General features: G+C 39.6%; 1 protein-coding gene across 2 annotated transcripts; it reads left to right on the plus strand.

The window, feature by feature from the left end:
- The first annotated feature begins 1,421 nt into the window (after positions 1-1,421).
- On the plus strand, positions 1,422-12,472 carry alox12 (arachidonate 12-lipoxygenase). 2 transcript variants are annotated; one of them, XM_055058734.1, is made up of 15 exons: positions 1,422-1,617; positions 4,288-4,434; positions 4,834-5,035; positions 5,656-5,737; positions 5,817-5,939; positions 6,348-6,454; positions 7,509-7,681; positions 7,849-7,992; positions 8,660-8,863; positions 9,155-9,241; positions 9,741-9,910; positions 10,194-10,315; positions 11,037-11,137; positions 11,285-11,455; positions 11,764-12,472. In XM_055058734.1, the coding sequence occupies exons 2-15, from the start codon at positions 4,288-4,290 to the stop codon at positions 11,941-11,943; spliced, it is 2,013 nt and encodes a 670-aa protein (XP_054914709.1). In that variant the 5' UTR covers positions 1,422-1,617; the 3' UTR covers positions 11,944-12,472. The 2 variants fall into 2 exon arrangements, with proteins under 2 accessions (XP_054914709.1, XP_054914710.1); XM_055058735.1 differs by having other exon boundaries at positions 1,422-1,566.
- Positions 12,473-13,938: the final 1,466 nt, after the last annotated feature.

The raw sequence follows: 13,938 nt of genomic DNA on the forward strand, positions 1-13,938 counted from the left end.
AATACGTTCTACCAGTTGAAATTAAATTTCCTGTTTCTGGTTCTCTCTGGTGCTCCGTCTCCCTGGACAAAGTCTGAAATTAAGACTGTTTGATCAACTGGTCTTTAAATTCTCCTTTTGGTGTAAATAAAAAAATAAATGTAGTGAGTAAAATATTAAAAATGAAACAAAAATGTAGCACTGTTTCCTAGCAGCAAGAAAGTCCTAATAGTACATTACTACTTTCTTTTGTAATTTTATTTCCTCTGTGGGTTTTCAGAAGCGACCGCCATTTCTATCCAACAGTTAGCAGCTGTGACACAAATGGAGGGAGGAGGCAGATCCGCATTTTGTTGCTGGAAGAATAGGCAAAGCTCTGTGTCACTTTTACAAGCAGCAGAGGTTTGTTGTCAACAGCTGCTGAAAGTAACTAAATAAGTGACTTGTTATCTAACTTAGTTTCTTTTCAAATCAATTATTCAGTAATCTAAATTACTTTTTCAAGGAGTACTCAGTAATCCGATTACAATGACTTTTTCAAAGTAACTATGCCATCACTGGTTGTGTTCCTTTGCAGTTTAACCTGCATTCTGTTCTTACTGGTGTCATTCTTCCAGGATGGCCACATCATCCAGCTGTTGGGTAGGCGTGACAGCCAAAGTGTCAAGGAGAGAGAAGAGAGACGAACCAGAACCGAGACCCATCGGACAAACAGAAACCAGTGAGCAGTCGGGTGACAAATTAAGTGACAAGGTGACAGCTGGTCTCTGATATGCTGAGTGAAGCTGCATCATCTCGTGATGCTGTGCTCAGCCTCGCAGAGGGTTTGGGTGTGGGCTCCAACAGTTTCATGCTAAGGCTCAAATAAGAAGTCCTTTATTTCTCTGTCAGACTCCATCAAATTGTTTGCTGCTCACTGTCTGACCAATATGTGTTTCCTTCCATTACTGTCTTTCCTGCTTTTCCATCAGTACGCAGTGTATCTGTCTTCAAACACTTCACTGCTAGGTCGCTTTGAAGTCTTTGGGAAGAAAGTCTTGCACAATATCAGTGTGAAGGTTCTGAATCTACTCTCTGTCGTAGAGCTCTGGGTGTTCAGGTGGACTGAGTTATTTACAACTATTCACAATTTCAATGGCTTTCTTAACAAAAGTGTTGCTCTGAAAGTTGTGCTTTCTGTGTGAAATATAACCTTTTACATTTGGAATCCATTGTGAATAAGAAACATTGTACATGCAATCAATTTAGGTTTTGCAGCTGGTTTTGTCATCATTCCTTTTGACCCAACTTCCTTCATCTTGCTAAATCGCTCTTTCGTCCCTCTGTGTGTGTGTGTGTGTGTGTGTGGGGGTGTGTGTGTGTGTGTGTGTGTGTGTGTGTGTGTGTGTGTGTGTGTGTGTGTATGTCTGAGGTAGAGTGAGGTGAGCTCCCACAAAGGGCTTATTTGTTCTGTCACAGTGGAATAGTAGGAGTGACAGAGAGCTGCACAGTTACTCAGTTGCTATAGCCAGTTGTGCATTCCTACTGGAACTATTCAGGAGGAGGAAGAGAGACGGAACAGAGCTCCGAGCTGAGAGGACAAAACCAGTAAGTAGTCAGGCGACCAACTGGTTCACAGGAAATCTGCTGGAAAACAAGGTCAGTTTGATTTGATGACAGGTTGATGTTTTAGTGGGGGTGTTTTTTTTCTCCTTCTGAGATCAACAGTAAGAGTCTGATCTCAGACTCTTACTGTAAAGACTTGGCTGTACATGATGGCTCTCACAGCTGTCCTAAACCTTTATTGACTACTGCTGCTGATTATAGGTGACAATCAGAGAGAAGTCAAACAGGAAAAGTTTTGGCCAAAAATGTCTTGATTCTAGAGTTTGGAGCTGACCGGAGAAGAGCTTTCCCTGAGTCCTTAAAGCAGGAAACACTACATTTGTTCGTAAAACAGAAATATAAAATATCAGTGAGGCCTTGTACCTCACAATATTGTCAGTGCCAATATTCAGGTATTACAAAGACGAATGTTAAAAGGGCACCAATTTCAATTTATTTGTTAAAGCAAAGAATTAGCATGTTTCTTTATATTTTACTCATATACTCACTTGAATTTATTTGTGTGTGTGCATGTATTTATTCCAAAATATTGTTATATTAAAGACTTGGAAACTGTATGTGTTGTAAAATCGTAAGTGGTGAGAAGACAAAACTGTGACAGCTGATCTCATTAGCGGTCATGACGCCTGGAAAAAAATAAAACAAAAAACAGTATCACCTTCCGTATCACGCAATGCATCTCTCACTTTATCTGCATCTTTGCAAATATGTGGCTTAGATCATTTGCTTAGACGTGATATTCAAATCATTCAGATAAGCATCCACCTCACTGAAGCACTATTTTAAAGCATGGCGCTGTTTTGTTTTCACATGTTGGGTGGAAAAGTTTCCTGGAGCAATATATTTAGTTTCTCAATGAGTTCAGCATGTTCCACTTATAAAACCATGAAATTCTGACAATCCTGTTGCAAGTAGAGCTTTCCCAACTGCAGGGTTTGGCTCACGTTGGTTGTTGATGAAGCAGGAACAGCTCTGTGTGTTTCAGTGCTTTTTACTGAAATGATTTCAATAATTATTAAAAGAAAATGACCAATCTGAAATGTTTTTTTTTTTGGTTTATTTTTTCACTAATGTCTGCAGTTTAAAAAAAAAATCTTATTGTTGCCTTTTGGCAAAAATAAGAACAAGTCTGTAGTTTAACTGAGGAATAGGAGTGGTGTATGATGTCTATGAAGTCTCAGCAGTGATGGATTTTTACTCCTGTGACGATATGACAAACATTCTCAATTTATGTTTTGTCATCAAATGTGTAGTGAAGAAGTGACCCACATATATATGATAACTGTGTGTGTTATCATATATAACACAGTACAAAATGTGTTATCATTTTGTACTGTAACAAAGTGTATCCACCTGTATCAAATGTAAAAATTGTTACATCTCACTAGAGACGTTGTCAAATCAAGTCTCTAGTGAGACTTGACAACGTCTGATCCGGTTCTAGCTGATCCGGTTCTAGCTGTCCTGGTTCTGCATCTCTGCGTTCTGGTTTCTCACTGTTGTGAGCGTGAATATGGGAAGGAAAGTAGGAACGGCGAGACAGGCGGCAGAGCACGCGACTGACATACGGAGGCCTCAGTTCTCCACGCAGCCGACCTGTTGACCTTCGCAGCAGGCCTCCCCCCTCTCGCCACCTGCTTTCCTGTCAGTCTACTGTGAAACAAAATAAAAATCCTTGAATAGAACTTCTAGATTGTGGTTTGGATGGACTCAAATAAACTCGAATGTTCTGTTTTGTCTTATTGAAATTTACTGTGGCTCAAACATAATAAAAAATTTAGATCAGCTGTTTAGTTTACTCCATGTACAAATGAATCTCATAGCACTCGGTTTACGTGAACATTCAACCTTTTTGGATGTGGTTAAAGCAGTGAAAGACGGACGCCAATATCCACACATGAACGTTTATGAAAAGAAAAAACTCAAACAAAGAATTTCCACATCACTCCAAACTAATGTCATGTAGTCCTGATGCAAAACTCTGACAGTTTCTTGCTTCTTTGTTGGCTGGCTGTTGTTTCATTGCTCCTGGAGACACTCGTCCTTCCCATTGAGCAGGTCTGACGCCACATCCGCCCCTCCATTTCGGTGGTTGAGGTGTGTTGGTTGGAGTTTGTAGCCTTCACTCACGCGGCGAATTAAATGATAAACGAACGCAGTCTGCTTGCGAGGAATGGACAGCCGGGGTACAAAACATAGGGAAGAACAGAACAGGATCTGCACCTGGAGGTGAATCTGCAGAGGAGCCGTCAACAGCAGAACCGGTTAAAACCACGGTCAGGGAGAAAGAGCTATTTGTAAACAGTTTGGACAAACCTGAGTGGAATGTCCTTATCTGGAGACTGAACACGCTTTTCCAACTCTGAAGTATTTTAGACGCGTTATTTGAGACGCTGTTTCTCCCCAATAACAGAAAAATAATTCTCCAGATGCCCCAAGCTGGGTTTCCTTTGTTTGTTTGTTTACATTTGGATAACTCTAGCTTGAGAATTTCTCTGATTACACCAGTTTTATTGCAGTCACTTTATTTGTGACACATAACATATTTTTCCATCTAAAAGCATTTTGAAATAAACTACAAATCACAGAAACCAGAAAATCAGTAGAAGCTGGCAGCCAGCCACCAACAGAACAAAAAGTGACACGTTTCTTCTTTTGTCTTTCCGAACATCATTAGTTTGTTTTCTGTCTGTACGTCTTCAGATGGAGGTCTACGCGGTCACCGTGGCAACTGGGACATCAGAGTACTCAGGCACCAACAACTACATCTACATGACGCTGATAGGGGAGAAAGGAGAAAGTGAGCGCACCCTGCTGGACAACCCTGGACTTGATTTCTGTCGAGGAGCAGTGAGTGTGTGAAATTTAATGGTGGCAATTTGTTCCATGATGAAAACACTGCATCTTTCCATTTCTTTAAGAGGCTGGGTTATATCTGCAGAGACTCCTATAAGCACAAACTATTGCTGCAGTTACATTTTTTATTCATGCATTGGCTGCATGAGTGAAAAATGTTGCTTTGGTCGAAAAACATTTTTCTACAATCATACAAAAACGTCTCAAATTAAGATAATCATAACGATCATGATTATGTTAATGATCATGATAATAATAATCAGCATTATCATGAGAATGCACACATGAATGCCTGCACAAGACCTTCTAAAGTGATGTTAAAATGTTCCCAACTGAACCCAGACATGTTACATGTTACATGTCTGTTTCCCTTTTCCTTCCATTCATCATCAGGTGGACCAGTACAGGGTGACCAGCAAGGAGCCTTTAGGGTCCCTCTTACTGGTTCGACTGGAGAAAGAAAAGTATTTTGTTGAAGACAACTGGTTCTGTCGATATGTCACAGTGGAACTTCCTGGAGAAAAACGACTTTTGACATTCCCATGTTACCGCTGGCTGATAGGAAATGCCAGCGTGGAAATAAGAGAAGGAACAGGTAGGAGGAACTTCAGGCGTTTGCATTAAACTACCAAGATTCAACTTCAACTGAGTTAAGTTGACGAACATCTAAAGAATTGAAAGTGAATGGTACTTGCATGCTGACTTGACATGTTTGAGTTTCTTCACATAGTGTCACTCTGATTAGGCCAGCATGTATTGGTCAGTGTAGCCACCATCATCAGGGTCTTTTCATTTTCAAATGAATCAGTCACACATTCAGAGAAGGTTCAGACGATACTCTCTGACGGTGAGGGATGATTTGTTGTTTTCTCATTTAGATCATTTACCTCTCAGGAACAAGAATAGCCAAACTGAATTTACATGTCACAGGCATTATGGGTCTGAAGAGTCTTTAGGTTTCATGTGTTGATGGCCAAAGCTCTGCAGGCGAACCATGGTGACACACAGGTCTGCGTCTAATACTGCTCCACTTGCTTACATGCAGTTCACTCTAAGAGATAAATGTTCAACCGTTTTGGAAGGTACATGCTTTGATTCTGGGTAAAAAGAAAAAGACGGCAAAGAACAACAGTTTTATTCACACATGCTGCCAAATCCATATGTTAATCTGGCCAAACAACAGAACATGTCTTATTTTACTTTCTGCATTTACAGCAAAGATCCTGGTGGATGACTCCTCAGCAAAGTTGCTGCAACACAGGAGGGTGGAGTTGCAAGAGAGACAAAATACCTTCAGGTCCCACAAATACAATAAAACAATGAGGAATTATTTGTCATCCCACCACTGTGATTTAAAGTTTGTCTGTGTTTGTCAGGTGGGTAACGTGGGCCACGGGGATTCCTAGATGTGTTGATGCCAAAACAGAAACTGACTTACCCCAAGATGTTCGCTTTGACAACGAGAAGAGAAGTGATTTTGAACATTCACTGCAATATGCGTGAGTGACACACACACGCAAAAACACACACAGATTTGTATTTCTATGAGTAGAAATACAAATTTCTATTTGTATTCCTATTTATACAAATAGAAATAAATGAATAAATAGAAATATTTATACAAATATTACAAATATTTCTATTTGTATGAAGAAAAATACAAATAGAAATTTGTATTTCTATTTGTATAGGCATAGAAATATGATACAAAGTCGGCAAGACTTTGTATCGACTTCTCATCATTTCATTTTAATAAATGCAAACATTTTCCCAAACCTAAAGGATATTACTTTGGAGATTATTTCTATCACTAACCAAACCCTTTCAGTCCTTCCCTCCCCAGCACATCAAGGTCATCCTTCATACTGTAAGCGACAATAAATGTGAAAATGGGTCTTCTTTCTTAGCTTGCTTGAGCTGTCCCTGAAGAAGCTGGCCATCATTTTTGGGAAATCATGGAGTGACCTGGATGACTTCAAACGCATCTTCTGGAAACTGAGGAGCCCAATAGCTGGTAAGCAAACGTATATCATGTATAAGCATCTGTTAAAGCATTTTTAGGTTTCATTCTCAAGAAATGATTTTGAGGATGGTTTCTAGTCAGAAGTGTCAACTAATTCTTCATGAGGGATTCTAAAGAAAAAGCAATATGTCAACCTCGCAGACGAAAGGAAAAAAAAATATCCAAATTGTAATGCAGAAATTTTTTATTTTCCACCTACAGTTCAATCATAACTGCTGTTTCGACAAAACATAATTCAACTCATTTTAACTTTAGTTGACCATCCATCCATCATCCATCCCTCTTATATCTGTGATCTTGTTCTTTCGACCGTAGATGAGGGTAGGAATGCAGATTGACAGGTAAACTACTCCTTTCACTGCAGACGCTGCACATATCCACCTGCGGATCTCTCGCTCCATTTTTCCCTCACTCTTAAAAACGATCCGGAGATCAGCTGCTTCTGTGCATTTAGATTAATCATGCCTCTGATTAGAAGGCATCCTAGTCAAAATTTTCTGGGTACTTCCAAGTGGAAAAAGACCTGGGCACAGACCTCCATGCCTTCCAGAGAGTGTGCATATTATGTCTGGACTGTAAGTACATGTCTAATGGAGAATATCACTGGGCAGAGAGGTATCTGAGTTTCCTAGTTGGACATAACCCTCACAGCCTAATCTCAGATTGGCAGAAGAGAGAGGCAGAAGAGTGGCAGGGGTGGTCAATTTGAAATGACATTGTTTTTTGTTTAAGTTCATTTTAAAGTGATGTATTTTTTAGTTGATGTACCTCTTGCTGGAATTATTTTTCCAAGCAGAGCAGGAAGTGAAATAAAAAGATTCAATTCACATGAACTTACAAATTAGATTTTGTGCAAAATTTTATGTAATATTCTAGCACACATGTTACATCACAAACATCACCATTGTAGCTCATAGACAGTATCCTAAACCAATGTTTGCTGCTTTTTTAATAAGAACAATGAAGCAGATCGGATCAAGTTGAGTTACTGTTTTGATATTTAAAAATGTATTTAGTCATGCAAACCTGGATGTTGTGATTTAAGAGTACTGCATGGATCACTGGAAGGAGGACTGGCTCTTCGGCTACCAGTGTTTGAATGGCAACAACCCAAGGATGATCAAGAAGTGTTCGGTTCTGCCAGGAAACTTCCCCGTCACATCAGATATGGTCCAGAGCTCAATGCCAGCAAACACCAACCTGGACAAAGAACTCAAGGTGGAAGAAAAAAATCTGTGCTTCTGTGCCACAGATGCACAGATGCATCTGTTTTCACTGAAGATGCACTTATTTATCAGATACACTTTTTTTTGGTCCATTCAAAAGGAATATTCTTTAAAGTTACAGGTCCTCTTTTTCTTTGCTCCTGTGTTTAATTTCTCCAGGCAGGAAACATATTCCTGATGGACTACGCCATCATGGACGGGATCCCTGCAAACACAATCAAGGGCAAACCTCAGTTCATAGCTGCTCCGCTCTGCCTCCTGTACCAGCATCCAGATGAAGGACTCATTCCTATTGCAATTCAAGTATTACATTTGAACTGGTTTTACTTCAAAAATGCTGAATGGTTTAACTACAAACACTGAGAAAGTATTCAACTGATAAAAGGTTATTTGAGAAGTTGTCAATATGATCCTTGGGAGGAAAAAAATTACACGTGAAAAATGTCCATCAACTTATGCGATTAAATAAATGTATTGAATTTTATGTCTAAAATATGTCAATTATTCAAAAAAACATGGCACAGCAAAATTATTCATCTCTCCCGATTTCAAATATTTTACCAGTATCAAATCAGACAATTTCACATATATTTTAAAGTCAGTCGACTTTCCATCACCGTGAAGGTGGAGAATTCTGAGGAATTAATTATAAAATGATTCATTTAGAGAACTTTAGAGGAAGACTTTTCACTATGCAAATTATGTTTAGAATAAGATCTTAGTTTAGCCTCTGAATTCTGATTCCTGGAGTAAATTAACTCTAATATACTCAAGAGATCAGACCTCAAAATTTATTGGAATTTCTTTACAAATATTTACATATACGTTGCGTTTGGATAAGTTATACAAAAAATTACGATAACGTTTATGACCAGATTATAACAAACCAAAGCTAACAAAACTGATGGTTGGTGGTAAAACCTCATGTTTTTGTCCCTAATGTCTTCACTCTCCTTTGCTTTGTCTCCAGCTGGATCAGACTCCAAACCTGGACACGCCCATATTCCTGCCCAGAGACCCTCCTCTGGCCTGGCTGCTGGCCAAGATGTGGGTGCGTCACTCAGAGTTCCAGGTTTTCGAGCTTTTGTCTCACCTTCTCCGGACTCACCTGGTGGTAGAGGTGTTCTGCGTCGCAACCTTTCGACAGCTGCCTGCGGTGCACCCCATATACAAGGTGATTATTGCTTGTGGCGTCCGTCACAGTCTGGGCAGTTTCATATGTGTTGACAGGTTTTAGTAAATCACACAAATTAAGGTTTGGACCTATATGCTGCTTACATAAAGTATATTGTTCCAAAAATGTGTCCAATCATGCAGATCATGTGTATATTTAGGAAGGATGAAGAGTTTAGTTGTTGGAGCAATGAGGTGATAGAAACCTGCCTGCCTTGTTTGATTTGATAATGGTTAGTATTTTTACGATAACACTCGTTCATGTTACTCCTCGTGCTTCTCACTTTTGCAGCTCCTGGCTCCTCATCTGCGCTACGTACTGGAGATCAACTGCAGGGGCCGAACTCAGCTCATCTCTCCCAACGGCATTTTCAAACGAGTATGCCACTGCATTATTTGATGAAGTGCAAATTTCTCTAGAAATCTCAACGGCACCGAGAGCAACAATCTTTTAATGGCAACACTTCATTTGAAGGGGTGTGCATAAGACCGACATGGCATAAACATGACATAATATCTCTGATGAAGATGATGGAGTCTTCATGAATACATATGACTTTGGTCATGAAGTCTCACTTGGTAAATAATGACGCTTTCAATGCAAAGTTTCACTAAAAGTTGCATTAAACGTCCATTAAAAGTATCAACTTAACATTAAAAGTGTAATTATTTACCAAATGACACTTTGGCAATAGTTGTAAACATTCATGAACACTAAATCATCTTCATGACAGGTGTTCTGTCTGATGCACAGCCTTTCAAATAAAGTGTTGCCCTTTTTATTGATATTATGTGAAAATAAAAATGTGTGAGTTCTCCCTCTGTAGCATCGGTTGCAGTCTGAGGATGATGGTGACTGTCGTCCTGTTTGTGGACAGGTTGTGTCTACAGGCGGTGACGGCCTCCTGATTCTTTCCCAGAGGGAATACAAGGTGTTGACATATCGTTCCCTTCAGCCTCACTTTGACTTCACTGACAGAGGAGTGTTTCAGGTCCCCAACTATTTCTACAGAGAAAATTCCCTGATGCTGTGGGAAGCCATTCATAGGTACCTTTATCTTTGTACATCTGACTTCTCATCTTTAGTCTTTCTTTATAGGGAAATGTAAGAACCAGTCTTACTATATACCTCAAACTAGTCCAGTTTGTGGTATAGGATCTCTCCATTCTGTAGAATGATGTGGAACCTTTGTACATAATTTTTACAGTGTCAACTCACTATGTTGTCAAAGCCTCCTATTCTCCACCTGGAGACTCATACAGAACAGATCTCTGAACAGGTCTTTATTTTCGTATAGGTGCATAATAAATGACTGCAGGTCTCTGCTTAGTTTCGTCTCAGATATGGTGAGTCTGTACTACCACACAGACCAGGATGTGGAGAAGGACCCGGAGCTGCAAGCCTGGATCAAAGACATAACAGAGGAAGGCTTCACTGAACTTCCCAACTTTGGTAAGTCTTTCTTAGCGATTCTTTATGGAAATAGTTGTGTTTATTTATGTTTTAGAAACATGCAAACGAGTGTCCAATGATCAAACCTTTACTCTTTTGGCTTGGCCAGTTCATGTCTGTGAAAGTGTCAGGAAGCAAGAGAAAGAGGGATGTCTGGGTTATCAAGTCAACAGGTCTGCCTGTTCTTAGGCAGAAGAAATCAGACCAAGGCTCTAATGTTTGCTTCCCCAAGTTGTTGCACTTCTACTGACATACATCCAACCAGCCATTCTGACTTTACTCTGAAAATATCTGCTTGTCTTGGTACCTTGTCTTGGTACCATGTGCTCCATACATCCATATCCATACATACATGCTAGTGTATGTTTAGGTTGCAGGGAGATTAATGCCTAACTCCAGCTGCCACTGAGTGAGACAAGGCAATACAGAAACACAGAAAACAACCATTCATTCATTCATTCATTCATTCATTCATTCATTCATTAATTAATTCATTCATTCATTCATTCATGCATTCATTCATTCATGTCCTGAGACCTAAGAGTGTTTACTGACAGTCTGCCAGACACATCAGGTGTGAAAACACTCTGACAGTCCCAAAGCTCACGACATGATTTCACGAGAGAGGTGTTTCTGAATATGTCATTGGAGAGGTGAAGACTAGATGAGATGTTACAGAAATTACTTTTTGTCCTCTTTGTTGTGTTAATTTTTTTTTCAGGCCTGTCAAATAAACTCTGCAGCAAAGAGGAACTGTCCACTCTACTGGCTGTGGTCATCTTCACGAGCACAGCTCAACATGCCGCAACTAACAATGGACAGGTACCAACAAGGAAATCACTCAAAAAGCTCTGAAACGACCAAACCGACTAAATTACAGCTTCAAAATGTCTTGCTGATGGATTGAACCTGAAGGAGGCGCTGTTCTGTCCAGAGCCTCCACTACAGCCAGTGTTCTGTTGTTTTCAGTTTGACTGGTGTGCCTGGGTTCCCAACACCCCATGCACCATGAGGCTCCCCCCACCGTCAGATAAAGACGCTGTTAACATGGAAATGATCATGGCCTCGCTTCCTGATGTGGGCCAGTCCTGTGTGCAGATGGCGATCACCTGGCATCTGGGACGAGCACAGCCAGACGCAGTGAGTCTGTGATTTTACTCATCGTACAGTCAGTTGGAAAAAACGAGGACTTAAGAGCATTTTAAATCACTACAAAAATGTAAATATTGACTGTCTGAGAAATTAAAAGTATCACTGATTAAACTTTAAAAAATATGTAGCTTTATGTCATTAAAGCTAAAGTCTAATCAGTAATATAACAAATTCATGTCAGATCATGATTTCTTGGTTAACGTCACGTTGTCATAATAGTCTTTACTGTTTTATTCGGTATTCAGTGAATCGAAAGCGCTTCTTTTTAACTGCTTGCTGTTTGTTTTTTCGCCCAGATTCCTTTGGGCCAGTACACACAGCAACACTTCACCGAGGCTCCGGCCCTGGAAGCGATTGAAAAGTTTCGGATGAAGCTGAAGGAGATTGAGGACCAGATCCTGGATCAGAACACAGGACTGGACCTCCAGTACCTGGTCCTTCTGCCCAGCCGCGTAGAAAACAGCATCACCATCTAGAAACGCATCCAATGTAATCAGCACTCCACTTCCTTTGTCTATCTTGAGAAGTGCTTTATTTCCTGACCGTCTGTCTGATGCAGTAAAGGATGCTGATGGATCTCATCAAACATGGCAATAGGTTTATTTAACCCAAAGATCTAAGCTTTATGCTAAGTTATTAGCATGACTGAGAGGTTCTATTAAAACTATTGCAACATTTTTAAAGAATCCATAATTATGAACCAAGAAACGATGCTGTGTTTGGGTCATAACCAAGCAAAGCATACATGTGAACGCTTAACAATGTTCTGGGAATAACTTACATGTTTCTCTGGTGTCTGACAGTTTATCAAAACAGGGAACAAAGACGACCAAATATATTGAGTCATATTCAATATGTTATGCCTCCCAATGTATAAAAATACCTTTTGAAAAGAACCTACTTTACTTTACATACTTTAAACATGTAATCAACCTTTTTTTTATTAAGTGCACATAACTATACTGCAATGATTTTATTGATCTGATAAAATATTTGAAACTTAAATGTTTTCATTGATCTATAATCAGAAAGTTGTTGTAATTAACAAAAAATAAAGGCAACAAAAATCGGCCTGTGTGGAATGAACCTACATGACATGCTGCACTCGATGAACTGAGTGACTCAAATAACATTCAATTTCAATACATTTCTAATTTATTGAATCGCTAAAAGTAGAATGGGAGATTCTCTTCAGGTTCCTCTGCAGTGGAACCAGCAAAGCTTAAAACTTTCCTTTTTGATAAAGCTTATGGGTGGACTGGTTTAGTTTATCCTGAACTATTCCTATAGTTGAGCTGCTGTGGATTAATTCTGCTGAAGAGCAAACCGGCATCTTCTTCATGTCAGCTGTTAACTTGTTTTGCTGACACATGGAATCATGGAACCCATTCCTCCTCTCTCTCCTCTTTGCTCCTGTTCTGCCTCCTTTTCTGCTTGTCTGTGATTGTTGACTTCACTTGTGGTTTTATTGCAGCTTTTCCTGTGTTAATCAGCTGCAGATTAGATGCATAAACCACCTGGTTAAGCATCATCATAAAAAAAAAAACAGAAAAGATATGCAAAATATTATCCCAGAATCAATCCAACTACACAGAATCCAAACAAGAAGGAACACTTGTCCCCCCCAAAAAAGCAGCTCTCCTCCAAAAAGGCAGGAATGAAATTTTGAAAGAGAAAAAAAATCTCAATGAAAGTTTAGAGCCACTCTAACACTCTGCCACCCTGAAAGAACAGAACAGATGGTGAAACATCTGGACGAACAGGGACAGTGAAAGATGAATAAAGTGTCTCTCAGAGGAGGCTCTGTGTGTCAGAAGTCTACTTTAAATGCCAGAGATGTGCAATGGGAGATTCTTCAGCTACTGGAAGGACAAAAAGGTGCCCGGTTATTTCAGGAGCGTGTGCAAAAAGCAAAGTGATGGAGCTGCATCAGTAGACAACAGACTGGTCCCTGTGCTCAGTGTGTGTCTGACTCTCATGTATTTTTTCATGTAATTTTTTCACAAGTGAAGCTCGGCGGAAAAGAGGCTGGCTGTCAGAGAGATGCGAGTGCTGGTCTCAGACCACAGGGAGAAACGTCTCATAACGCTCCACCGATTTTGACGTGAACCAAAACGTCGCCATGCCGACACCATGAATATTGTTTTACCACTGCCACAAAATAAAACATGGTATTTTTTTCAGTTCCAGATACAGATGCATTTTATAAATTGGTCGTTTTTGAAAAGCTGTTTCAGTAAAGTTCACTAACTGAAACGTCACATAGATTAATTAAACAAAGAACACTGTTTTCAAGCCTTTATTTCTGTTAATTATGATGATTTTCCACTTACAGATAAAGAAAACATCATTATAGAAAACATATGTAAAATTAGAGCAATACAAAATAGTTGAATACAGAAATGTGGGCGACAGAAAATAGAAGCCTGTTTAATACCAGATTAAAAGTTTTAAACTGACAAACGAGCCTC

The sequence above is a fragment of the Poeciliopsis prolifica genome, unplaced genomic scaffold (genome assembly GCF_027474105.1).
Source record: "Poeciliopsis prolifica strain line A6 unplaced genomic scaffold, Auburn_PproV2 SCAFFOLD051, whole genome shotgun sequence".
Taxonomy (NCBI): Eukaryota; Metazoa; Chordata; class Actinopteri; order Cyprinodontiformes; family Poeciliidae; genus Poeciliopsis; species Poeciliopsis prolifica.

What these genes read in the sequence shown, in the direction of transcription:
- alox12 (XM_055058734.1), top strand. Translation starts at nt 4,288, where the DNA reads ATGGAGGTCTACGCGGTCACCGTGGCAACTGGGACATCAGAGTACTCA. An exon ending in TCATTCCTATTGCAATTCAA is followed by an intron (nt 7,993 to 8,659) that starts GTATTACATTTG and finishes CTTTGTCTCCAG; the next exon opens with CTGGATCAGACTCCAAACCT. An exon ending in CGGTGCACCCCATATACAAG is followed by an intron (nt 8,864 to 9,154) that starts GTGATTATTGCT and finishes TCACTTTTGCAG; the next exon opens with CTCCTGGCTCCTCATCTGCG.